The sequence below is a fragment of the Phaseolus vulgaris genome, chromosome 3 (assembly GCF_051622355.1).
Source record: "Phaseolus vulgaris cultivar YP4 chromosome 3, ASM5162235v1, whole genome shotgun sequence".
Lineage (NCBI taxonomy): Eukaryota > Viridiplantae > Streptophyta > Magnoliopsida > Fabales > Fabaceae > Phaseolus > Phaseolus vulgaris.
The window spans coordinates 45,600,742-45,628,492 of NC_143500.1; the positions used below are offsets into that span (position 1 = coordinate 45,600,742).

At 35.6% G+C, this 27,751-nt stretch overlaps 2 protein-coding genes and 1 pseudogene across 6 annotated transcripts; 1 reads left to right on the top strand and 2 right to left on the bottom strand.

Moving 5' to 3' along the window:
* Positions 1-6,525: 6,525 nt before the first annotated feature.
* On the top strand, positions 6,526-7,810 carry LOC137808014 (uncharacterized). The gene is made up of 2 exons (XM_068608902.2): positions 6,526-6,790; positions 6,888-7,810. The coding sequence occupies exons 1-2, from the start codon at positions 6,590-6,592 to the stop codon at positions 7,479-7,481; spliced, it is 795 nt and encodes a 264-aa protein (XP_068465003.1). The 5' UTR covers positions 6,526-6,589; the 3' UTR covers positions 7,482-7,810.
* A 1,290-nt stretch (positions 7,811-9,100) lies between these two features.
* On the bottom strand, positions 9,101-11,834 carry LOC137808015 (Class I peptide chain release factor). Of its 4 annotated transcripts, none has more exons than XR_011080636.1 (8): positions 11,451-11,831; positions 11,311-11,370; positions 11,133-11,215; positions 10,893-10,957; positions 10,764-10,797; positions 9,692-9,800; positions 9,416-9,541; positions 9,101-9,305 (listed from the first exon to the last, which is right to left on the bottom strand). XR_011080636.1 is itself a non-coding variant. In XM_068608903.1 (8 exons), the coding sequence occupies exons 1-7, from the start codon at positions 11,716-11,718 to the stop codon at positions 9,451-9,453; spliced, it is 672 nt and encodes a 223-aa protein (XP_068465004.1). In that variant the 5' UTR covers positions 11,719-11,834; the 3' UTR covers positions 9,101-9,305; positions 9,416-9,450. The 4 variants fall into 4 exon arrangements, 3 of the variants coding, with proteins under 3 accessions (XP_068465004.1, XP_090155737.1, XP_090155738.1); XM_068608903.1 differs by having other exon boundaries at positions 9,692-9,762; positions 11,451-11,834; XM_090299611.1 differs by lacking the exons at positions 9,101-9,305; positions 9,416-9,541; positions 9,692-9,800 and adding an exon at positions 10,014-10,521.
* Positions 11,835-16,449: 4,615 nt separating this feature from the next.
* Positions 16,450-27,416, bottom strand: LOC137805660 (subtilisin-like protease SBT5.4; annotated as a pseudogene). The gene is made up of 11 exons (XR_016519428.1): positions 27,336-27,416; positions 27,116-27,225; positions 26,931-27,028; positions 26,679-26,832; positions 19,108-19,210; positions 18,470-18,998; positions 18,268-18,365; positions 17,937-18,182; positions 17,730-17,844; positions 17,273-17,480; positions 16,450-17,178 (listed from the first exon to the last, which is right to left on the bottom strand). The product of XR_016519428.1 is annotated as a subtilisin-like protease SBT5.4 (transcript).
* Between the last annotated feature and the right edge of the window lie 335 nt (positions 27,417-27,751).

Genomic DNA, 27,751 nt, shown 5'->3' on the forward strand with positions numbered 1-27,751 from the left:
CTGTTGCTTTATACTTTAATTTCACATTGAGTTCTTTTAATGTGAAATGAATAACACCACGTAAGAAATAAACATTGAGTCACAATCTAGAAAAAATAGAAGATTCTATTCCTTTAATCACGCGGTACCGTCCATAATTTTTTTTATTTTATTTTGACATTGTCATATATCTGGATTCAGTTGAAGGAATGAACTTAAAATAAAATAAAATGAAAACATACATCTAAAATATCACCACTTAATCACGTCTTATCATAAATACTTTTAAGATATGTTCAAAAAGTGTTTTTTCAAATCAGCGTTTGTCTCGTATCAATATTTTTTATTCATTGATGTCTAAATTCGGGGAGAAAAAAGTTATTTTGAAACTAGTTTTTAATATTAATTATATTAAGAAAATTTTAATTTAAAAACGTGGAAAATTAATTTAAACTTAACTCATTTCTTACTTATATAAGTTTATAAAATGAGAATTATATACTTTAAATTAATTTTATCTTTAATATGTAAGATTTTCAACAGATTTCCATGTTAAGAGATAAATATCATTTTGGTAATATGACGATTAGACTGTCCATTAATATATGATAAATGATATAACAACTTGTATATCATATTAAAAAATAAATTTAAATATAATTTATTATTGTAAAACTGAGTTATTGAAAATTATCCTTAATATATAAATTGGTTTTTTTTATTCAATATAATAAACATTTTTATACTTAATCACTTACCTTAAGTTATTACATTATCCAACTTTCTTCGAATGTTCAAGCTGATAAATAAGACTCGTCTGCTTTCGTGGAATTGAACAATTCAATCTAAGACCGTCCAATGATTTAGCTTTTCCATTCCATGCCTTAGGATTGGTTCTGTGCTTATTTCCTTCTACAGCACTTCCTTCATTCTTATGTTTGTTTTTCTCATTAATAGTGTGTTTTAGGAAAACTTAGAGATTTCATTTTCACTTTTTTTTTAATGTAAAATACGTTGTTTATAAAATAAGTTCAATGTTTGCAGTTGAAATTTAGAAGAAGAAAAAATAAAACAATGATATATATTTTTTTTAATTCATGTTATTTTTTGATATTTTTTCCTTTTATATATAAAAGCGGGACAAAACAAAACTAATTATCCAAAAATCTTTTTCAGCAAACTTATATAAATAAAAATGATTATAATTAATTACAACAGTAATAATTAATTATATAGTGGTTTCAAACATGCTAAAAATTGTCAAGGGTTCTGAAATTGTTTAGTTAGTTTAATTTTAGAAAGTGTGTATCGTTTGTCGTTGCTCATTTAAAAGGGGACAAACAAAAACAAGATCCAAATTAACAAAATTATTAAAAGTTTCAATTATCTTAATCTGGTGGACATGTGAATGAAAGAAATTGGGACCCAAGTGAAAGGAACTTTTTTGTCTTTATTTTTTCCTGTTTCTTCAACTAAACAAACGATACTTTGTTTTAAAAATTGACTAGACCTAACTTATTCTCAAAATTTCGTTAAAAAAGAAAAAAAAAGGAATATTTTGACTATATTCTTAATTAACTCAATATATTTTATTTCTTCAATTTTGAAACAGAAGGAGGGAGGAAAAGTTATGCTTTAACAGTATTATTATTGTATAATTCAAGTTTTGTATGAAAAAGAATAAAAGATATCTTAACACAGGTCAGTAACCATAACTAACATGAAATATGAATTCCTTTTGGCAACTCTTTTTGATAAAAAAATATCTTCATATCATTTTTTTAAAAAACATAACTATTTTTCATAAGTTAAAATTAAATATATATTAGTCTGTAAAAAAAATTATGTATATATTTTTTTAATTTTTTACTTTCAAAAAAATAGTTTTACTTTATAGAAAAAATGTCTTTGTTTCTTATCTTTCTCTTTTGTTATGATTTTTTTTACGGAATAATGTGTCCAAAGACCTTTTTTAAGGGTATAACTATTTTTACTTCGTTTTCATAAATTTAGAAAGCAATTTTGGGTTATGTGCTTAAACTTCTCTAAAATATATTTTCAAGGAAAAAGAAAATAAAAATAAAATAATTTTTTTATAAGTTAAAATAAATTTATTTATAAATTAATTTTTTTTAAAGTTAATATATTTTTTTATAAATTAATTTGTGTATACGATAATTTCACTTTATAATAAAATTATTTTTGTTTTGATTTATTTTTTTCTCATAAAAGGTTTATGGAAATTTCTTTTAAAAAGGAACCATCAAGCCAAAATTAATTAATGATCCTTGCATGTTAGCGAAAAATAAATAAATATGAGAGAAAACATAGTAATAATATAGTTTTTATTTGATTAAATAAATAAAAACTTAACTTAAAACAAAAAAAATTCAAAGTGTTGTATTTTATCTTTGATACTTTATTTAATAAATTTGATAAAAATATAGTAGAAATAGGGAAGATAACAAAATAGAAAAATGGTAAAACTTATCTTTGTTAACAATTTACTTGGATATTTTTTCATACCTTTTATTTATAATGTTAGTCTTTTACTAAAATATCATTAAATAAAAATCAATTTTAGAGACAAAAAATAATTGTTTGTTATATTGATTAAATTAGATATTAGTTTTGAGACTAAAAAAATTATTGGTATATAAATTAGTTTTTATTATTGATAAATAATTTATAAATTAGCATCTAATTATCTACCAAAGTTTTTAGCTGTTAATTATTTAAATTCTAAAATTGGTAGCTAAAATTTTGATAGCTAATTAGATATTAATTTAGAAATTATTTATCAATAATATAAACTAATTTAAATACCAATAATATTTTTAGCCTTTACAATAGTATCTAAATTAGTCAATATAAAAAATAATTATTTTTTGTCTCTAAAATTGATTTATATTTAATGATTTTCTATTTAATAATTTTTTTATAATGGTAAGACTGAATTTTCCACGATAACCTTTTAAACACGATCTATTTTGTTAGCATTCCAAGATAACTTTTTAAGCACAATCTATTTTGTTAGCATCAAAAAATTAAATCTACATATTTTTCTATATTTAAAAGATGAGGCGATTAAACTTATAATACGTTGTACAATTTAAAATCTATATAATATTATTGTACCATTTAAGGTCTAGATAATATTATTGCACAATTTAAGATGCATAACATTATGTGTATAAGACTTTGTGAACAAACAGGGTAAGTATAAGAAATTGAATTCAAGAAGATCCATTTCATATATGTGGGATGTGACTCTCATTTCATATTTTGCATAATCTTTGTGCATATTTCCTTTCCTCTCTGTGTTACCCTTTCAAATGATTACAATAACAAAATAAACATACATCTAGCCATGAATAACACTAGGTGTTCATATTTATATTTATGAATTATTTTCTTCAATAGATAAAAGTTTTAGTCATAAAGCCAAAAGTAACAAGTAAATACTCTCCTTAAACTTATTTTAACTATTGTCATCAAATAAGACATGCTCAAATGGATATTTATATTGAGGATAAATAATTTACACATGGTAGATCAAGTAAGGATACACTTTCTTATGCTTACAATGATACACATTTTCACATGCCTTTCATACCTCCACTTTGTGAATATCTACCTAATTCTCTTTTCTCACTAAAACATTTGATTAAGTGGTCCTAAAAATTGTTGGTGAAGACGTATTCATCCTAAGATTTTTTGGAGTGAAGAAGAACTTTTTCCTTAGCAATAAATTTATTTACATATCCCCTAATTTTTTAAAGACCTATAACTGACCTAACTGATACTATAAAAAAAAATTATTGTTGCACAATCCGATATCACAATAATGCTTGACATATAGAGAAAAATGACAATGTAGTTGATAATTTAGATAAGTAACTTCAAACCGTAGTTGAGAAAACATATAAAAAAGTAAAATAACAATCAAATAAGGAAAGAAAGAAAAAAGTGCGGTTCATGCGTAAAAGTTTGATTGATTAAATTAGAGGGAAATAACTTGAAAATTGAGAAGAATGAAAGATATGTGAGTGTGAATCAGCGAAGGAATATACTTTTATATACTAAATGGAGGTGGTGAATTGTTGGTGCTTATTATAAGTTTGGAGGGTCATAATCGGAAAGTGGGCCACCATACTTAAAAAATCGTGTTATGCTAACCCATTATTTAGATGGCCACAACAACAACATTGATTTGACTATCGTACGTGGTTAAGGTTTATTATAATTGAAACATGATATCGTATGGTTATAAATTTAAGATGTTAAAAAATTGTATATATGTGTGTACCCAAGTGGTCCAAATACAGTGGACATGGCAAATGAGCGATAAGATAAGAACCTAACTAGGTGACGTTAATTAACAGATGGAATGTGATTTGTTATGTTGTAGTTGGCATTGTGGAGTTACTGTGAGCGTAGCATCGAAGCTAAGTGTCATTTTTTTAAGAGAATGTTGGAAATTTTAAAAATTGAATCTGGCTTGTGAAGTATTCGAACATATCAGCACCTGGTCAGCATAGATAGATACCTTCAAGCCCCCTTCGACAAAATATATTCTTCTGTAACGTTTCTAACTCATTCTCCAATTCTCATTTTTCTAATCTATTCTTTCTCTCTTTTCTATCATATTCTTTATTCTTTTGTATTAAAACAAATCTACGATTTGCCAACTTACACTCTTGTTCCTGTCAGGGAAATGAGACATAAAGAACTATTGAAGTCTTCGTCTTCTTTCTTCGTTCGGGCAAGTTGCTAGGTGTTTGACTGTGATCTTTCTCGCCTTTGTGTCTCTCATTCGGCTCTCGGTCTTGGGTGAACACCGAATGAGAGGTACCTGTAGAAGGCACTCCGACCTCAAGTCAGTAAAACGGGTGATTGACACTCAGGTAGGTGCACAACAATAAATGACGTACCTTTCTCCTTGAAAATCGAGCTATTTATACTATTTTAATAGACTTACCTCATTGGACCTTATTAGTGGAATGGATCACGCATAGGATTGCATTACCTAATCTTTAATGATAGTTTAACTTCACTAACCTTAGATTAAGCGTTAATGACTATACGTGTTGGTCGGCTCGACCGCCCGTGGTGTCTCGACCGACTCGATCAGATAAATTGGAATATACCAACATGTGTCTCGATCATCTCGGACTGAGAGACTGAGACACGTCATCATCTCAGTTGACCAGATACAACTCCTTTTCTATATTAGTTATAATTAACCAACTCATTCTCATTTTTTTTACGCCGTGTATATTACGGAAAAACATTCTACACAAAAAAAATATTTATTAGCCCGCTGTGTCATGTTTTCTTTTTAATTATATTGTTCCATTAATTAATCAAAATGTCTGTGATGATAATAATTAAAGATTTACTCACAAAATACTCGTTGCGCATGAGATATTCTATTTTTTCAACGAAGAAAGCAAAATAGTAGCGTGAAGTATGTATTGTGAAGTCTTTGATGCTTGGGTTTGAAATATGTTAGTAAATAAAACTACGCACTTAATAAATCAGAATCATGAAACCTTTGATTAAGTAATTGTAAAATAGGTATTTTGTGCCGCCATATTATTATTTGGTTATTGGATTTTTTTTAAAGATTGTCTTCTTTTTCTTTTATTTTTTTTTTATCTTTTTGACTTTTAGGTATCTTTTGAATATCTCTCCTATTTATATTTTTTTTAGTTAGATTTAGTATAGTGTCATCAACATGAGTATGGCTTAAAAAATGACTGAATTACGTCTTAATCATGCTGGTTTAAAAAAAAAAGGACTGAATCACGTCTAAGACATGTTAGATGTTATGATGTTATTTTTAGTGGCGTTGGCCTATAAGGCTACGATAATTTGGTAACTCAAAGAGCCACTGGCCTAGGCAAGTAGGTAGCGGCCACCAGCCTAAGATTGAAACCAAGGGCCGAAAGAGCACTAAACATAACATGAGTATCTCCACTCAATCACTTCAGTTTATTTAGACCACTATAATGTATGCAAAATAATTTTCATTTACTCATAAACTGTCATACAGAATAAGTTTGTTCAATTTTACAATAATTATATTTACATTATAAAACAATTTTATGTATAATATAAACTTCTTTCTTCATCCACATTCTTCATTCTCTCCTGCGTGTTTTTCAAATATAATATTGAATAAGAAGTAAATATATATTAATAATTTTCCTAAAAAGTAACAGGAGGACACGCCATTACTATAAATGCATTTACATAATTAGCTAATAATAATAATAATGGGATAAAGATGAGTGGGATCATATTTTACCTTGATAAAAATTGAAATAGTTTGATATGCATGTAGTGAAATTAACATATGGTTGTGTGAATGCATAAAACATGAGTATCGGTTGACAAGATTGCAGTACACGAATATTTTTCTATATTTATCTACATTGATGGTTTAGGAATGTGGAACTAAAAATTCCCTTTGCACAGAACACGTAAGACATGACAGGGAAAGCATTGTAAATGGTGAGACAGAGAGAGAAGAAAAACACAGTGGTGAAACAGAACAGGAGTTATCCGAATCTAACAATACACACGTCAGATTGGCGCGTAATAAATGTCAACGGACCCCTTCCTTTCTTTCTCCATCTCTTTCTCACGCCACCAATATTCATATATATTAATCCCTCGTGACCCATTTTCTGCCATATTCAGTCATTCACAATCCCAGACAGAGACCCAAACCAATCGGAGCAAAATGAAACTAGTATGGTCTCCAGAGAAAGCATCTAAAGCATACATCGAGACAGTGAAATCAGTGAGCACACATGCACTTTGTGTTCGGTGTTTAGACTTTCTGCTGCAACCTAATTTCGTGTTCTATCCGTCCCTAACCGTTTATTTATTGTCTGCAGTGTCGAATTTTCCGGGAATCGGGGGTGGCGGAGCTGGTGTCGGCGATGGCGGCGGGGTGGAACGCGCAGCTGATCGTGGAGACGTGGTCGGAGGGGGGAAAGATAGCGACGAGCGTGGGGTTGGCCGTGGCGAGGGGGCACACGTGCGGGAGGCACGTGTGCGTGGTGCCGGACGAGAGGTCGAGATCGGAATACGCAGAGCGGATGGGGGAGGCGGGGATGTGGCCGGAGATCGTGGTGGGGGAGGCGGAGGAGGTGATGGAGGGGTTGGCGGGGATAGATTTTATGGTGGTGGATTCGAGGCGCTCCAACTTCTCGAGAGTGCTGAGGGTGGCTAAGCTAAGCAACAAAGGCGCAGTGCTGATATGCAAGAACGCGTGCCACTCCAGCCATAGTGGTATTGGTTCTGCGGGTTTTCGATGGCGGAGTGTGGTGGAGGAAGCGTCGCGTCGTGTTGTTCGTTCCGTGTTTCTTCCTGTGGGGAAGGGACTCGACATAGCACACGTGTCCGCCATTGGGAGTTCGGCTGCTACTAAGAAATGGATTAAACATGTTGACCAAGAGTCAGGGGAGATGCACGTTATTAGACGCTGAATTCGCCTCCCTCTCCTCACCCTAGTTTTGCCTCCAATTACCATTACGATACAAATTACCACAAAATACTTTTGCATACTCTTCTCTTTTCTCTCACTCTATCAAACTAGTATTCGATTTTGCTTTTTCTTTTCTAGATATACTTGTACATACAGCACCAAACTGTGTGTTTCATACACCCCATTTCTTTTATTTTATATTTCATTATGTAACACTCTGTTCTCATATTTGTAAATGCCCCCCTTTTCTAACCCAACTATTCTTTTTTTACAAATTCTCTTGTAAATATATCTGATACTTCATAAAAGACAAACATATTTTTAGTCTTATTCTTTTACTCTAATGTTGTAGGCTCCATGAGTTTTCTTTTCGATCAATTTATTTCTCAGTTTTTAAAAAACATGTAGATTTAATTTCTCATCTCTAATATGAAAGTATGAAAATATGATCTTTATCAACCTGTTCTATCAAAAAACATTCTTACTTAAGTTAAAATATTCAATGTGAGATCTTTAAATGGTGATATCAAGAATCTATTTTTAATTTTTCATGTCAAGTTCTCTATTGGCATAGTGGGTCTTTCCAAAATGTTATAGCAAAAAGTCTTTCACAATTATTAAACATGTGATTCATCATATGTGCGATGTGTAAAGAGATATGACCATACACAAGTCGAGTTGACAAAATGTCTATGAGTACATGGTCATAAGCGTAAGTAAAAAAACCACTATCAATCATATCAACAAAGTATGAAACGACTTACAATTAAATTAGAGAATTAGTATAGATATTTTGAGGGTGAACTCTTGTTATACAAAGTTGTTTTGGTTAGTAATTGATGAAGAATTAAAATTCAAAATCAGTTTTTCTTTGTGTATGTAACGATAAGACCTACTAGACTCTCCAAGCAAAAAGCCTTTTCGGCATAAGTGCACACCGGTTTCATTTTATAAGAAAATTTAACTTTTTTTGCAAAAGAAATTTCAAAATTATTCTTCTAGAAAGTGGCTTTTACCAGTTCAGAACTTCTGGAAGGGGGAGGATAACACCCAATCTATCTCCCTAATTATTTTCCCTCTCTGTTATTTACTTATTTTGTTCTTCATAATTTTTACTTTTACAATGTTGTTTTTTTTGTGCTACTGAAAGAGAGAATCCAATTTGCTATCAGATCAAGGCAATTGGGCCTAGCCCCTAAACGCATTTTAGCCACGACATCCCGAATCTTGTAGTTTATAGGACCACTATGAGTTATAGTTCAAAGAAACAAAAAATTTAAATGATATTTATCGTGTATTTGTTTCAGACCAATTGAGGGCAATGCATCCAATTTTTTGTAAATTGCCTATGTAATACAAATGGCACTGTTCTTCCACCCACTTCCATAAAATAAAAAAATCTGTCACGGAAATGTATCAAAACGAACCTACTAAGGAACCAACCTTCCAGCTACCTAAATGACAAAACTCGCTGCCGTAACGGAGGCATCATGTATGAACATGTTTTCAAGAGAAGCACGTTCCCAAGTTTGTTGACTTTCAATGTCTATAGATCCATCAGTCAGGACGCGTGCCAAAGGAGCACAAAAAGGACAAAAAGCTCACAGAAAACACTATAGATTCAATGAATATATGGTATTTCTATTTCAAATGATCGTATCCCTTCAAATCCTAGCTACATCACAATGTTGGCTAACTACCAGTAAGCAGTCACAGACCACTTTTAAGGCCTTTCCAATTGCTCCCCGAATTCATGGTTATATTTCAACCATAACCCAATGTGTGTATCCAATATGATAGTGTAAGAGGATTGTGCTTCTGCACCCTGCAGCCCAGAGATTAAGAAATGACATCAATTGAGAATATAGACTTAATGAAATTGACAATAGAATGTTTGATAAATGAGTATAAAGCAAACAATAGAGGTGAACTTACTAAATTGATACAACAGTCTCAAGATTCTGGTCATGCTAGTCCCAGCTATTTTTACTTCTCCTAAATGCTTTCTTATCTGAAAGCACCTTCTTGCTTTTAAGGCGTTTCTGTTCGCCTATAGCAGCCCTTCAAAATTGCAAATTTGATTATCAGCTGTCAGTTGCATGTCCTTCACCACCAAGTGATTATAGTGTAGTGGAAGCCACAAGAAAAATGGTACCCAAAATAAGAAATTAACGGAGGAATTAGAAAACATAGAAAGAGAAGGGCTATTACATCTTGGCAATTTTCTTTTTTTGCTCTTCTGAGGGAGGTGGCGGGACATAAGATGCTGCATCAATGATTTCCTATTTTTTGCCATTAAATATTCAGAAAAGCACAATTGCTAAGCTTTCAGGAACAAGAAAAGATGTGAATAGAATCAATCTCTGTTGTTTAAAAGGAGGGGGGACGGAGAGATTAGATAACTTAAGTCTAACATCCAAATAAGCACATCATATCAAAGATTACCCTAACCAGGAGGGATCCAGCATAATAATACTTATAAAGGGAGACGCTGGCCTTCATGTTCTCTCAAAATATTTTGTATACACTGCAATAGAACAGAGAAATTTTCCTTCCCATTCCATGTTCCCCCACTAGTCCTTATACTGGATTCAAACAACTATACCATGGACTAATGGAATACATGGTTTGCAGTACAATTTGGTACGTGGGACAAGACTTTTCTAGATATGTGGAACAGAGGGGTAAACCCATTTGATTTTCTATTTCAGTGGAAATGCAAGACATTAAATTCTACCATCCAAACACATACTACAATTAACAACATATGAAGCAAGATTTTTTTTGTGCTTGCACACAAGGTACATTATTTCAACAATGACTTCAAGTAATGTTGTGCATTTTGTTTGCACAATGCATCAGTCAGATCTTGTTTTGAAAAATTCATCCAATTATTTTTTATCTCCTTGGCGGCTAACTCCGTCGGATACAGATTGCAGAGCAACTCCCAAACACAGAAGCAGAGAAGCGTCACATATGCAAAAGCAGAGTACAGTCACTGTCCTATGTTCCACAAGGTCTTAATACTGGGATGCTATTCGCTACGATGGGTATTTTGGGTCAAAAGTGACCAGTTGGAATGAACGTTCCAAAATGTGGAAATGAAAATCAACAAAACTCAATACTGAAGGAAAAGACAGCCAATGAGTAGTAGAGAAGAAGAAGAAAAATAAGAAATTACAGTACAAATATACACTTTGACAATAACACCTGATGCTTGCTAACACATTCTTTGGAAAGTTTCAATAATAAAAAAATATATATCTAAACTTTCCTATGTTACCTGAAGCTTTGCCAAAGCATCCTCAATGTTACCCCTGAGAGAAAAAACAAAAATGGTAAAATAAGGCAACCAATCTTGCAATATACAACGGAAATAGGCAGCACATAGTAGAAAAGGGAAGAAACAAACTTCTGCGTTCTAGTTTTGGTTGAAGAAATCACCAGTTCCCCTTCCTTGTTAATACGGTTTTTCTCCTGCCCCGAACCAACAAAACTAAAGATTATTCAAAAAGACTAGGTAGATGATCATTCAAACCAAGAGTAGAACAACAATATTTAAGGCCAAAAAAGGTGACCAGACAAGATATTAATACACAACATTTAAGGCTTAGGCAAACAGTTTACGATAAAGTTTTGCCGCAGAAAATACCGTTTGCAAAATCTTGTCCCTAATCCTGTCACTTAACCAATGTGCATTTTTAACGTTGAAGCGCATGTCCACCTTGGTGTTCACTGTCCAATCAATAATCAGTGTAATGAGGCCCAGCATGGCACAAAGAGATATAATACAACAAAATAGGAACAAACAAACATACAAGGAACACAACCTTTATTGACATTCTGACCCCCAGGTCCTCCACTTCTAGCAAAGCTCACTGTAACATGATCTGAAACCAAAAAAGCAAAAGCTATTACCTTTCTTTCTCTTTGGTCATTTTGGTTTTAAATTGACAAAGGGATAAGGGACCTAAGGTGATTTTAGGAGGAGGGGTTTGGTCGGCGGAGAGAGCGCGGTGTTCGGCTTGTTGAAGAAGTTGGTTGACCTGCGAGAGCCGAGACGAAACTCTGTTGGCGCCGTCGGAGTCTGAGGAAGCGCATCGAATTGCAGGGCGCAACGAGCGTGGTAATTGAAGTGAGAAGTGCGAAGGAGGAGAAAGCCCGCGAAGATGAAGCGAAGAAGAGAGTTGCAACATCTCCTTCACTACCAATACCATTCTAGTAGTGCCTGTAGCCATAGATCAAACAACTATCAACTATCAACTAACAACTATAAACCACAACCTCAACCCTCCCCAGTTTTCTGTCTTTCTTTTTTCCAGATTGTGGTTGCTCTTGCTCTTCAAATTGCATTATGCTAAAGCCTTTTATTTTTTACCCTTTATATTTATTGTAAGTGAAAAAGATACCCTATATAAATGTCTTTATATTTATAAATTTTATAAATAAATATAATGATTATATAAAAAATAACGAGTTATTTGATTAAAGAATCTGAAAGTTAAAAACTATAAATAAATTATGAAAAAGAAAAATAATGATATTTACAAAACTGAAATGAAACATACAAAAATGTATATATGTCAAAACAATCTATCAGGTTTATTAATTATAGATTTATGGTTTATTTGGACAAGACAGTGAATTTGCAATGATTTAAGGAAAATATGTTAGAAAAGTAAGATTGCAAGTAATTAAAATCAATGTTTTTTTATACAAAGTAAAATTATAAACCATTATATTTTGTAAAATAAATTTGATTTATTATTTATTAGTACATTTTAGTTGTTTGTAAAACATTGTTTCTTCTAAGAATTTACTTAAAAAATGTGTAAAAAATTTTAAACATAAAAAATTGTTAAATTTTGTTTTTGTTTCAAATTAAAATTTTAATATTTATAATTGTAAACAAAATAATTAAAAAAAATAATATTCATAATTATAAAAAAGATCTGCAAATTTTTTTAAAATATGATAAAAGTTAATAAATTAAAGAGGAAACGTAACAAATTTAATTTAATTGATAACAATATAAAATTATAATTAAATATATCTTACTTATCTATATATATAAAAGAAGATTTTTCTTTATAATTTTTTTGCACGCAAATATTTTTTAATTATATCTAATTTAATATTTTTTATTTAATTAATATAATACAATATTTTGTTATTTCATATGAATTTTTTAATTTTTTTTAAATTAATGTTATGGGAGATTTTTTATATGTAAAGTAACTTCTTATTTTTATCTTATTTTCTTATTATAAAACAATGAGAGAAAAGCAACCTACTCTCATTCCTCCCACACCCAATCTTATTTATTAAATAAAATCACTTTTATATTCAATCAGCCTCTCCACTCAATTTTTAAATAATTATATTATTTGGTAAAACCATCATTTTAACGTAAACATCATCACACTCTCTGATCTCAAAATCATCAATAGAAGAAAAATGAAAAATTTGAAGAAGAAAAAAAACTCAAACCATAGAAGAAAGAAAAGGTTGATTTAAATTAATTATTTTTATTTTACATATTATTTTTATTTTTTAATTTCTGACTTATCCAAAATTATTTATATTAAATAGTAATTAATTTTGTGAAATGGTAGAAACTTAATAATTCATACTAAGTATATTAGTTTTAATGATAACATACATTTCATTAATAAAAAGAAGTGATAAAAAATTGTTTTGGGAAAAAAAATCATTAGAGTAATATAAAATTTGGAACTAAATGTTGTTTCAAATAATAATTTCCTTTTAATATCGTAAGTATGAGAATAACTTCATTATTTTATTTTATTTTGAAGAAATACAAGTATTGTTGGATTTCAGTTAAATGAAACACCAAACTTTTGAAAAATTGGGTAAAGCAGCTTCAAATCATGCCTTAAAACTAATGTATTATAAAATAGATATTAATATAAGACATAAACCAATTGAAGATAACATAAATTTCACAATTTAAAAAACCAAAATATAAAACTAAATAGCCTTAAACATAATAAACACAAATTTTAAATTTGCAAAAACTATTTTTAACTTTTCTTTATCTTGATTCTGAATGAGCTTGATGTTATGCATCTTCATTTCAGAGTTTATTTCTAGAAGAGGTGAACAAGTTTCCAACTTAATTATTTGTAATATCATAGTTTTATACCGGAAACAATTTATTCATTCTCATAAGTTTTAAAGTTTTTTTTGGTTAATGTCTTCATTTTTTGTCAACCTTAACTAAACATTTGTTACTTGATCAATTTGTAATATTATATTTCATTTAGGTATAAGTGTGTTCCTTAAATGGAGTGATCCAGCAAATTTTACTTTCACAGAACACAACATCCAAATTATCTATTTTCTACTCATTCAGAATGGATATCCGTGGACAAGTCATTCTAAAGACCACACTAATCTAAAGACAACCTAGCATCATCTAAGAATGTCTCTAATTAAAAATTATAAATAAATCATAACCATAACAAAACATTTAAACCACATATTATACCTGACAAAAAAATAAATCCACTATTACAAATAAATAAATCCACAAAAAAATTTGAAATGACCATAAATAAAATAATAAATTAATATTAAAATTTTGAATAGATTAATATTCCACTATTATAACATGTAATGAATTATAACTGAAGATGGTTTGGTAGCCACCAAGTATTCTAGGTCCTTCTTTAGGCTTAGTCCCAGTTACAGGTGGTCAATCTAGATTAATTCAAATCCAAATAAATGGATTGGATTTAAAATCCATATCCATTTTAATTAGATGAAATTTATTTGAAATTTTTTTAAATTCATTTAAAGTGAATTAAATCTAGATTAAATCTACTTTCTTAAATTTAAATTAAATTCGTTTTCTTAATTAGATTAAATTCACTTTGTCAAATACATTAAATCCATTTTGATATGGACACAAACTAACTAGACTCGAGCGAGCCTAATTCGACTCAACTTGGACGAGGATCGACGCGGACCAACTTGGCTCAACATCGGCCGGACCTGGATCACTCGACATTCTGAGCCCAGACAACTCGACATTGGCCCGAGCTCGAACGACTCGACATCGGCCCGAGCCCAAACGACCCAAAATCGGCTTGAGCCTAGACGACTCGACATCAGCCCAGGCTCGGACGACTCGACATCGGCCCATGCCCTCTCGGCTCGACATCGACCTGGGCCCAGACGACTAAACATCAGGTCCGAGCCCATACGACTCGACATCGGCCTAGGCCCGAACGACTCGACATCAGCCCGGGCCCGAACGACTCAACATCGACCCGAGTCCGAACAACTCGACATCGGCCCGGGCACGTACGAATCGACATCGGACCAAGCCAGTACAACTTGAGATCTGCCCGGACCCATAGGACTCGAGATCGGCCTGGGCCCGGATGACTTAACATTGGTCCGGGCCCGGACGACTTAACATTGGCCCGGGCCCGGACGACTCAACATTGGCTCAGGCCCGTACGAATTGACATTGACCCGACCCCGTACAACTCGAGATTGACCCGTGCCCGTACAACTCAAGATCGGCTCGGGCCTGTACGACTCGACATCGACCCCGACCCGTAGGACTTGGGATCGGTCTGGGCCCGTACAACTCGAGATTGGCCCCAGCCCGTACGACTCGACTTTGGCCCGGACCCGTACGACTTGAGATCGGCCTAGACCCGTACGACTAGACATCGGCCTGTGCCCGTACAACTCGACATCAGTCCGGACATGTACGAATCGACATTGGCCCGGGCCCATAGGACTTGAGATCGGCCCGGGCCCGTACGACTCGACATCGACCCAGCCCCGTACAACTCGAGATTGACCCGAGCTCGTACAACTCGAGATCGGCTCGGGCCTGTACGACTCGACATCGACCCGGGCATGTACGATTCGAGATTGGCCCAGGCCCGTACGACTCGACATCGGCTCGGGCCCGTACGATTCAACATCGGCCCGAGCCCGTACGATTCGACATCGGCCCAGGCCCGTACGACTCAACATCGACCCTGGCTTGCTCGGATCGATATCAGCCCGGGCCCGCTCGGCTCGATATCGGCTTGGGCCCGCTCTGCTAGACATCGGTCTGGGTCTGCTCGGCTCGACATCGACCTGAGCTTGCTGGACTCGTTATCGGCCCAGGCTTGCTCGACTCGACATCATCCCGGGCCCGCTCAACTCAATATCAACCCTAGCCCGCTCAACTCAAAATCGGCCTCGGCCCGGACGACTCGACATCGGTCTGGGCATGCTCTGCTCGACATCGGCTCGGGTCTGCTCGGCTCAACATCGGCGCAGACCCGCTCGGCTTGACATTGTCTTCGCTCAAGCTGGATCGGGCCAAGTCAAAATCCAACCCAAAATGCAATTTGGATAATCCAATAATGTATCCAATCTATATCTGATCCATATCCAATTAAATGGATTGGATTTAAAATCCAACAATATGAATTTGGATTTGAGATAAATCCATTTAAATGGATTAAAACTAATATGGATTTGGATCGGATTAAATTTTGTAATTTAGATTTTTTCCAACTTTCCTTTCCTTTGTGAACTTATTTTTTTAATACTTTATTCTTCATTCTAATCCAATTGTTTTTTATAATTTAATTCACTCCTTTTTTAACTCAACCTCTTTAAACCTTTTCCAAAAATTATATTTAATTTTATTAAATGATGAAATATGTTAAGAAGTTTATAAATCAATTAAATAATTATACATTTGATAGAAATACTTAAAATATTGATGAATATAAATTAAAGAATAATAATGCATGAGATAACTCTCATCATTTAATCATACCTTCAACAGTTATGTTGATTTGTTATCCTTTCTCTTACATTTTGAAAATTGTTCATTATTTCAGAATGCCAACGCGTAGCATCTTCAATATATCGACGCAAAATATAAAGAGGTCCTTTTCAGTCTAGTTTTTCAATAATGCATTAACAAATTTAACCTTTGTTTCCATTAGGATTAATGTCTATTTTCTATCTATACACACCCAACAATTGCAGTTCATTAATGACGATAATGATCAACTGCATTTCATGTAGGATGCTCTTATAAAATTTCCAGAGAGCTTTCAACAAAACCATTATTGCAAAGATAAAATAAAAACATAAACCTTACAAATTATTGAAGTTGACTACAATTGGACTCCTAACACGGTGTTTGTTATCAGTCCACGTCAACGACCCATATACGAAATCAGTGGTGTTGTCAGTTTTGGACTTCAAGGTGAATGAAACTCGGAACTCCTTTTTCTCACCCTTTTTCTCGAACTTCAGTTTGGTAGGCTCAACCCAAACTGCAACCCTTGGTGGCGCCTCAATGTAAACTCTATACAAGCTAGGGGACCCAACATTTGTAACAGTTCGAGAAACATTCACAGAATGTCCATATTTAATCCGAGGAATCGTGATTGTTGGGTAATTGAAATCTGCTAAACTGAAGGACTTCGGACAAGTGTAAGGCCTGCTGTAGAACAACTTCAGCTGGGAACTGTTGTAGCCACGACCACACAAATAGTTTAAATAATCAGTAGTATTTAGGTCATACACAAGTCCAGGGTCTGCAGCATGATTAGGTTGAATGTGGCCTCCACCCAAGTCAAATGGTGTTGACTCGTTCTGTGCTGAAGCCCGGATACGCCTTCCAGAGTTATCTTTTGTAGTTGCTGCAAAATGCACGAAATTTTATAATTAGTGTGTTTAAAAAATTAAGTGAAAAATTGTATTACTCTTGGCATACATATATAATATATAATTTACCTGAGGTAATGATTGCTGACTTAATAGCAGCAGGGCTCCAATTAGGATGGAGGACTTTCAGCAACCCAACAACACCAGCAACATGAGGACATGACATTGAAGTGCCAGAAAGCATTTTGTAAGGAGTTATTGGTTGTTTAGATTCTGTTAGAACTGTGGCTTCACTATAAGCAGCAATGATGTTGACTCCTGGTGCAGTGATATCAGGCTGAAACACAAAACAAAAATTTGCACTTATATAACTATGAGTGTTGATATGTTCACAATCATACTTAGACTAGATTAGAAGTGTAAAGAGAAACAACTTTTATAGTAAACTAAAGTCTTTCAATTTACGGTTGTTAAAGTAACTTTTCCTACAATTATTTCATATTTAAATCCTAAAGGGTGAGTGAGTGGTGAGGTGATCATCACAGGAAACACTGAACCTGCTGAAAAAAAAAAGGAAACACTGAACCTTGAGGATTCCTTGGTCGAGGAGATTGGGACCCCTTGATGAAAATGAAGCCATAACTGGAGCTGGCTTCATACCCAGTTCTGTTTTCACTCTAGAAATATATGCCATGGGAGACCTGATGACATAAAATGGTATATATAAGGCCCTAATCAAAACTAGCAAAAATTTAACAATTAGCTTGAAGTAAGATACGAGAAAGAGAATTACTTGGTACTGTTGATGTAACTATAAATGTATCTGCCACTCTCGTAGTCAACATGTGTAGCAGGAAGCACATGTGGGTCAGATATAATTTCATTTCCTGTTTGCTGATCATTAGTCAGAATCATCCCAACAGCGCCTAAACTGGCAGCTACCACACCCTTCCCCACTCTACCATTTATACCGCGAAGACAGACCAATATCTTCCCCTTCACCTTCCCAGCATCAAGAGTGTTATTCAAGCAATAAGGGCTACAACAACGGACTAGATTACAAGAGAGAACAACCCAAACATGAATTTAATTTAAAAAGATGAAGATGGTATGAGTATTTTTACGCGTTAGAAGAAGATGCAGAATTAGTTTGTGCTTCAGCACCGCTGATCAATGGGTACTTCTTATTAGATGGTAAGCCAGACTCTGAAAGGCTAGCTCCCTAACAATAACAAACAAAAAGGAGGGTGGGTCAGTGCCTCATTTCTCATGACAAAAAACAAAAAAACAAAGACAAAATCAAGGTTGTATGTATAAACAATATACCTTGAAGATTTTGTTGTTACCAAGGACAACGTAACTAAAGAAGTCTCTATCCATTGTGCTTGCTCCAACTGTGAGAGTCCATGGTTCATTGTTGGATACAGATCCAGGAGCAGGTCCTGAATTTCCAGCAGAGGCCACCATAGTTATGCCGTGGGCAACTGCATGGAAGGACCCTACGGATATAACACTTTCAGAAAACTCTGATGGATGATCTGAACCCAAAGACATGGAAATCACATCTACACCATCACTTATGGCAGCCTCAAAAGCAGCAAAAACATCTGCATCATAACATCTTGCATCCCAGCACACCTTATAGGCTGCAACTCGAGCTTTTGGTGATCCACCACTCGCAGTTCCATTGCCAAACCCAAAAGCGCTAGCTCCAGGAACAACGCTACCACCAGCTGTTGATAAAGTATGTGAACCATGACCTTCATAGTCGCGTGCACTAAGCATCGACACATTCAGTTTTTCACCAACAGTTGCCTCGTACCCTTTGTAAAAATACCTTGCTCCAATAAGCTTCCTACATACATATTATAGATCTTAATTAAATTGGTTCAAATATTAAACACGATTAAAACTCAAGTTTCACAGGGAAAGAACGATTTTGTGAATGAGATGACAGAACAAACCTGTTGCATTTAAAATTATTTCCCGTTTGACAGATTCCACGCCACCTTTTTGGGATGGGTCCAAACCCTTCATCACTAAAACTCTTGGATTCAGGCCAAACACCTACCACACGTCGCAGCATTAGTAAAACGAGGGTTCATACTTGGCAATGAAGATTGATTAAGATTCATAAAAATGTCAAAGCATTTGAACAGTAACTTATCTCGATCCTTTCTTTTCCTTAATTTAACTGTTAAAGAGTTACTCATTAAAATAATCAAATTAAAAAATAACTCACTTAAAATTCATAATTACTCTGATTCATAATTATCTAAGTGTAAAAGCTTTTACAAAATAAACTCTTAAAAACTGTAGTGTACTTTGTTTTACTTATTTTATATAATCTTTTTTGTTGTAATCAGGAATAAAAAATCATATATAAGAAGACTCCATAGAGAACTCCAAGATTAAATTATTGAATACAACTACTAATAGAACTTATTTATGTGAAATATTCAATAATTTATAAATTAATGATAAAAATATTTGCATGTTTTGTTATTAGAGTTTACTTTGTTAATTCATAAATACTTTTTATAAACCTATTACCGGACAAAATCATTATTAGACTTAATTAGACTTAATTACAGGAATATAATCACTATTAATGAGTCTATAATTAGACTTAATTATAGGAATATAATCACTATTAATGGGTCTATAATTAGTCTTAATTACAGATGTTATGTGAGAAAAAAAATCTGTACGGTTCTGTACGGTTCTAATGCTATGGTTATATATATGTATCATTGCTATAGATGAAAGACAGATTGAATAAAACAGAGAATATTCTTTCATGGTATCAGAGCACAAAACTCTGATACCCGACAAACACAAAGCAAAGGCAACGGTGCACAACCATGGCAGATGCACCAGAAAAGAATAATGCCAACAAAGCAGAGCACGAAGGAGGAGGTGCTAAGAAGACCTACTATCTCAACGCGAGTGACAATCCCGGAAACATAATCACGCAAGTCCAATTGCGCGGAGAAAATTACGACGAATGGGCAAGAGCAGTAAAGATCTCGCTTCGTGCCCAGAGAAAATGGTTGATGGAACACATATCCCAACCAGAGGATGAGGCACCCGACCTTGAAGATTGGTGGACCGTGCAGTCCATGATTGTATCTTGGACTCTAAACACCATTGAACCAAGCTTACGATCCACAGTAGCATATGCTGAGACTGCACATAACTTGTGGGAAGACATTAAAGAAAGATTCTCGGTCGTGAATGGACCTAGAATTCAACAACTAAGGTCGGACTTGTCAAGATGCAAGCAGGAGGGAATGGTGGTGGCAACTTACTTTGGAAAATTGAAGGTCCTTTGGGATGAGCTTGCTAACAGTGACAAAATTTCATCTTGTACGTGTGGTGGATGCAAGTGTGGGATTGGTGCTCAGTTGGAAAAACGAAGGGAGGAGGAGAAGGTTCATCAACTCCTTATGGGGTTGGATGACGCAAGCTACGGGACAGTAAGATCAAACATTCTGGCCTCAGATCCATTGCCGTCTCTGAACCGCGTATATGCTATGTTGGTACAAGAAGAAAGAGTGAGAATGATGGCCAAATCAACGGAAGAAAGGGGGTTGGTCGTGGGTCTCGCGATGCAGGCCAACTACAAAGAAAAAGGGCGTGGAGATATGGTAGAAAAATTAATGACGTGCAGTCATTGCGGTAAAAATGGTCATGACATGAAGGGATGCTTCCAATTGATCGGATATCCCGAATGGTGGGGTGACAGACCAAAAAGTGAAGGCAAATGGAACGGCAGGGGACGCTAAGGGATGCGAAACAAAGGTAACCCGACACGTGCAAATGTGGCACACGCTAGTGGAAGCAACAGTCAAGCCAACAATGACGACAAGAAACTTGAGATGGCAGGTCTGACCAATGAACAATGGAAGGTACTGGTTGATATGATCAGCAAACAAAAATCAAATGAATAAGAGAAAATGACTGGTAAGAGCATTTGGGATTTGTGGATTATTGACAGTGGGGCATCAAACCATATGACCGGGTCACTGGAAAATTTGAGTGAAAAGGAAACTATACAAAGGTGCCCCGTAGGGTTACCCGATGGTGAACGTGTTCTAGCTTGCGAACAGGGAACAGTGACTCTTGAAGAAGGACTTGAATTGAAAAATGTCCTTTATGTTCCCAAATTAAAATGCAATTTACTTTCAGTACCTCAATTGACGGATGAAGAAAATTGTGTTGTAACATTCACTGATAAATTGTGTATTATACAGGACCGCACTTCGAGGACGCTGATTGGAGCAGGTGAACAGAAAGATGGGCTTTATTGGTATCGTGGAGTACGGAAGACTCAAGCATGTCATGTCAAGATGGAAAATCAACTAGCACTTTGGCACCAAAGATTAGGACATCTGTCATTTCAGATTGTGCAAATGCTTCCTGATATAAGTGGGAAATATACTCGTGATGAGTTGAATACAGTTTGTGAAGTTTGTGAAAAATCGAAACAAACGAGAGATAAGTTTTTCTTAAGTGCGCATCAAGCTTTGAATATTTTTGATTTAATTCATTGTAACTTATGGGGTCCTTATAAAACTCCTTCATCCTGTGGTGCTTCATATTTTTTGACAATTGTGGATGATTGTTCACGGGCAGTTTGGATCTATTTGTTAAAAGAAAAAACAGAGGTATCAGTGACTTTGAAAAAAAATTTCACACTCGTTGAGAGGCAATACAACAAATGTGTTAAAATGGTTCGCTCTGACAATGGAACCGAATTCATGTGTCTAAAACACTATTTCATTCAACAAGGTATCCTTCACCAAACTTCCTGTGTCGGGACCCCGCAACAAAATGGACGCGTCGAACGCAAGCATCGGCATATTCTGAATGTTGCTCGGTCATTACAGTTTCAAGGCAATCTTCCCATTAAATTTTGGGGGGAATGCGTTTTGACTGCAGGCTACTTAATCAATCTCACACCATCCTCCATTCTAAAAGGAAAAACCCCTTATGAAGTGATCCATGGATGTGTACCCAGCTACGCGCACTTACGAGTATTTGGTTCATTATGTTATGCTCATAATCAAAATAGACAGCGGGATAAATTTGATAGTCGTAGCCGAAAATGTGTGTTTGTCGGGTATCCATATGGCCAAAAAGGATGGAAATTATTTGATTTGGAAACAGAAACTTTCTTTGTCTCTCGTGATGTACATTTTTTCGAAAATAAATTTCCATATTTTGAAGCCAAAAAGATGGACACTGCACCACCATTGCAAAACCCAATTATTGCCAACTCTTTAGAAACTTGAACGGACCCACATTTTCTTCATGAAGTTGCCTCCTCAAACCTAGATGAATGCATCGTCAACCAACCCATTGCATCTCCCATCCCAGCCAAGGAGGATGCTACCCTCACAGATGACTTCGACCACACTATCAACGACTCTGATCCGTGTATAGAAGCCTCGACGCTACCCGCGGATCCACCGCCGCGTCCGACGGAGACGGCGCCGTCGGTTTCTTCACCACCGCTGACGGCCGTGGTTCCCCTTGGGCGAGGACATCGCGCGAAGCTGCCTTCCGTACGGTTACGCGATTTTGTCGCAGCCACCACGATACCGTCAAGCCCTTCTGTTCCGTCACCTCCTTCAACAGAATCCTCAGGTGTTTCGTATCCTATACATGATTTTGTGAATTGTGATTCCTTTTTTAACCATCATCAAAGTTTTCTTGCCTCTTTACACACCGAGCAGGAACCCCTGTTCTTTTCTCAAGCGGTCTGAGAACCCCGGTGACGTGATGCTATGGCACAGGAGATTCATGCTCTCGAACTCAAGGCAATCTTCCCATTAAATTTTGGGGGGAATGCGTTTTGACTGCAGGCTACTTAATCAATCTCACACCATCCTCCATTCTAAAAGGAAAAACCCCTTATGAAGTGATCCATGGATGTGTACCCAGCTACGCGCACTTACGAGTATTTGGTTCATTATGTTATGCTCATAATCAAAATAGACAGCGGGATAAATTTGATAGTCGTAGCCGAAAATGTGTGTTTGTCGGGTATCCATATGGCCAAAAAGGATGGAAATTATTTGATTTGGAAACAGAAACTTTCTTTGTCTCTCGTGATGTACATTTTTTCGAAAATAAATTTCCATATTTTGAAGCCAAAAAGATGGACACTGCACCACCATTGCAAAACCCAATTATTGCCAACTCTTTAGAAACTTGAACGGACCCACATTTTCTTCATGAAGTTGCCTCCTCAAACCTAGATGAATGCATCGTCAACCAACCCATTGCATCTCCCATCCCAGCCAAGGAGGATGCTACCCTCACAGATGACTTCGACCACACTATCAACGACTCTGATCCGTGTATAGAAGCCTCGACGCTACCCGCGGATCCACCGCCGCGTCCGACGGAGACGGCGCCGTCGGTTTCTTCACCACCGCTGACGGCCGTGGTTCCCCTTGGGCGAGGACATCGCGCGAAGCTGCCTTCCGTACGGTTACGCGATTTTGTCGCAGCCACCACGATACCGTCAAGCCCTTCTGTTCCGTCACCTCCTTCAACAGAATCCTCAGGTGTTTCGTATCCTATACATGATTTTGTGAATTGTGATTCCTTTTTTAACCATCATCAAAGTTTTCTTGCCTCTTTACACACCGAGCAGGAACCCCTGTTCTTTTCTCAAGCGGTCCGAGAACCCCGGTGACGTGATGCTATGGCACAGGAGATTCATGCTCTCGAACTCAAGGCAATCTTCCCATTAAATTTTGGGGGGAATGCGTTTTGACTGCAGGCTACTTAATCAATCTCACACCATCCTCCATTCTAAAAGGAAAAACCCCTTATGAAGTGATCCATGGATGTGTACCCAGCTACGCGCACTTACGAGTATTTGGTTCATTATGTTATGCTCATAATCAAAATAGACAGCGGGATAAATTTGATAGTCGTAGCCGAAAATGTGTGTTTGTCGGGTATCCATATGGCCAAAAAGGATGGAAATTATTTGATTTGGAAACAGAAACTTTCTTTGTCTCTCGTGATGTACATTTTTTCGAAAATAAATTTCCATATTTTGAAGCCAAAAAGATGGACACTGCACCACCATTGCAAAACCCAATTATTGTCAACTCTTTAGAAACTTGAACGGACCCACATTTTCTTCATGAAGTTGCCTCCTCAAACCTAGATGAATGCATCGTCAACCAACCCATTGCATCTCCCATCCCAGCCAAGGAGGATGCTACCCTCACAGATGACTTCGACCACACTATCAACGACTCTGATCCGTGTATAGAAGCCTCGACGCTACCCGCGGATCCACCGCCGCGTCCGACGGAGACGGCGCCGTCGGTTTCTTCACCACCGCTGACGGCCGTGGTTCCCCTTGGGCGAGGACATCGCGCGAAGCTGCCTTCCGTACGGTTACGCGATTTTGTCGCAGCCACCACGATACCGTCAAGCCCTTCTGTTCCGTCACCTCCTTCAACAGAATCCTCAGGTGTTTCGTATCCTATACATGATTTTGTGAATTGTGATTCCTTTTTTAACCATCATCAAAGTTTTCTTGCCTCTTTACACACCGAGCAGGAACCCCTGTTCTTTTCTCAAGCGGTCCGAGAACCCCGGTGACGTGATGCTATGGCACAGGAGATTCATGCTCTCGAACTCAATGACACCTGGAAACTCACCACTCTCCCTCCTGGAAAGAAGGCACTTGGGTGTAAATGGATCTACAAAATCAAATACAACTCGGATGGAACAATTGAAAGATTCAAGGCTCGATTGGTAATTCTTAGCAATCATCAAGTGGAGGGTTTGGATTACAACGAGACGTTTTCTCCTGTCGTAAAGACGGTAACCATTCGCACAACTAGCAGCCGCAAAAGATTGGGAGCTTCATCAGATGGACGTTCACAATGCGTTTCTCCATGGTGATCTTGATGATGAGGTTTATATGAAACTCCCTCCTGGCTTCCAAGAATCTCAACCAGGGGCAGTGTGCAAGCTTCAAAAGTCTCTATATGGCTCCGACAGGCCCCCAGGTGTTGGTTTGCTAAACTATCTTCTTCTCTCACTCGTTACGGCTTCCAACAATCCCCGAAGGATCATTCCCTGTTTACTCTCAATAATAATGACATACAGTTGGTTGTGCTAGTCTACGTTGATGATCTTGTGATTGCAGGGAATAATGGTACTGCCATCCAATGTTTTAAAGGCTACTTAAATCAATGCTTTCATATGAAAGATTTAGGCCGCCTCAAGTACTTCCTGGGGGTTGAAGTTGCTCGCTCCCCCAACGGAATCTTCCTTTGTCAGAGGAAATATGCCTTAGATATCATTACTGAAGTCGGATTGTTGGGTGCGAAGCCCGCCACTACACCATGTGAAGAAAATCACAAATTGAGCTCCGCTACTGGTTCTTTTCTTTCTGACCCGGCTACTTATCGTAGACTTGTTGGGAGGTTAATTTATCTGTGTTTCACTCGACCTGACCTTGCCTACAGTGTCCAAGCTTTATCTCAATTTATGCAAAATCCACGCTCCGAGCATTGGCAAGCTGCTCTTCGTGTTGTTCGATATTTAAAGGGGCATCCTGGACAAGGAATACTCCTACCTCGAGAGAACAACTTACAACTCTTTGGGTGGTATGATTCTGATTGGGCAAGTTGTCCACTGACACGCAAATCTCTCACCGCGGCACTTCCCCAATCTCTTGGAAAACCCAGAAACAACAAACGATTTCTGCCTCCTCTGCTGAGGCTGAATATCGATCAATGGCTAAGACCACCCGAGAATTAAAGAGGATTAAAGACATTCTCGCTTCTCTACATGTTCCTCATCCTGACCCAATTCGTCTTTATTGTGATAGTCAAGCAGCACTTCACATTGCTAAAAACCCGGTCTTCCACGAATGCACCAAACACATTGAAGTTGACTGCCACTTTGTTCGAGATGAAATCATTCACAAGCGTCTTCTTCCATCCTATGTGCCCACACATACACAACTAGCTGACCTTTTCACCAAAGCTCTCGGTGCTAAAAAGTTTGGAGCCATCTTGGTCAAGTTGGGCATTTAAGACTTACATGCTCCAACTTGAGGGGATATTACCGGACAAAATCATTATTAGACTTAATTAGACTTAATTACAAGAATATAATCACTATTAATGAGTCTATAATTAGACTTAATTATAGGAATATAATCACTATTAATGGGTCTATAATTAGTCTTAATTACAGATGTTATGTGAGAAAAAGAATCTGTACGGTTCTGTACGGTTCTAATGCTATGGTTATATATATATATATGTATCATTGCTATAGATGAAAGACAGGAATAAAACAGAGAATATTCTTTCAAAACCATATACTATATATATATAAAACATTTCAGAAAGAGAAAAATAGAAAATAATTATAACCATATGTAAGAATCAAAAGCTGAAGGATAATATTAAAATAAATTAGAAAAAAAGCTTTTGATTAATTATATTGGCTATTTCAAAATGCAAAAGAACAAAAAAATTACCTGAATCTATATTTGCAATAATGACATCTTCACCCTCAGTCTTCGACCTGAGGTGGAAACACACCTTTTCTTTCTAACCCAAGGAAGTTCCATGAGTGTGTTGTGTGCAATTTTCGTTCTTTGTTTAAGAAAACTGATATAACATTGGGATTCTCTACATGCATCAATCATAAAGAAAAAAGTTAAAACATTAAAATAACAACTTCTCAAATAATCCATAGAATACATTTTGCATAGAATAAATGCACATACTTGCAACATTCGCTGCTTCATCTTCATCAAGAACTGCAGCAAACCCATTAATATATCTATTATAAGAATAAAAGATTGCTTCCTTGGCCTTTTCGACGCTGTGAAAAGCAAGAAGAAACAACATATAATCACTCTATATTTGGTTTTTTCAACAAGTATTTCATAAAGTTGGGATAATTCTATACCTTCCCACATAAGATCCAAGTAAGTCATAGTGAGAGTTTGTGACAGATTCAAGAACAGCTGAAGGAGGATTTGTACCAAAAGAATGTGATCCTAAGTATACGATATAGGACTGACAAAACAAAATAAAATTGTGTTAGGTAACACTTTTTGTGGCATCACAAGAAGCTTAAAATAAGTTTCAATGCTAAAAACTAGAGAATTATTGAATAATAAGCTTGCCTGTTTGAGTGCTTGGATATGATCTTGCAGCAGAATGCAAAGAAGAAGTAAAAATAAGACATGAGAAATGGATCGTGCCATTGTTACTATGGTGAGTTGTTTTGTTTTGCACAATCAATAAGGGAGACATATGCAAGGTTTTTATACTTTCCCTTGCTTATATCACTATTATGTAACACTTAGCAAATTAAAACAACTTGCTCCTCTGATTCAGTATTCCAAATTGAGCCAACTATGTCACAAATCATTTAATGCTTCTTAAGACAAGGATAGTGTTTAATAATAAATTTAATGAATAATCAATTTCTTGTAAAAATAATAACTAATAATCAATTTTGTTTTGGTAACAAATCATTTCAATATTTAATATATATAGTAATAATAATAATATAATAATAAAAAAAATACATAGAATG

Excerpts from the sequence above, each read along its gene's own strand:
- LOC137808014 (XM_068608902.2), top strand. The coding sequence starts at position 6,590 with ATGTCAACGGACCCCTTCCTTTCTTTCTCCATCTCTTTCTCACGCCAC. Across the intron at positions 6,791-6,887 it reads ACATCGAGACAGTGAAATCA|TGTCGAATTTTCCGGGAATC; the intron begins GTGAGCACACAT and ends TATTGTCTGCAG.
- LOC137808015 (XM_068608903.1), bottom strand. The coding sequence starts at position 11,718 with ATGGCTACAGGCACTACTAGAATGGTATTGGTAGTGAAGGAGATGTTG. Across the intron at positions 11,371-11,450 it reads TCCTCCTAAAATCACCTTAG|ATCATGTTACAGTGAGCTTT; the intron begins GTCCCTTATCCC and ends TTTTGGTTTCAG. Across the intron at positions 10,798-10,892 it reads ACCAAAACTAGAACGCAGAA|GGGTAACATTGAGGATGCTT; the intron begins GTTTGTTTCTTC and ends TTTTTCTCTCAG.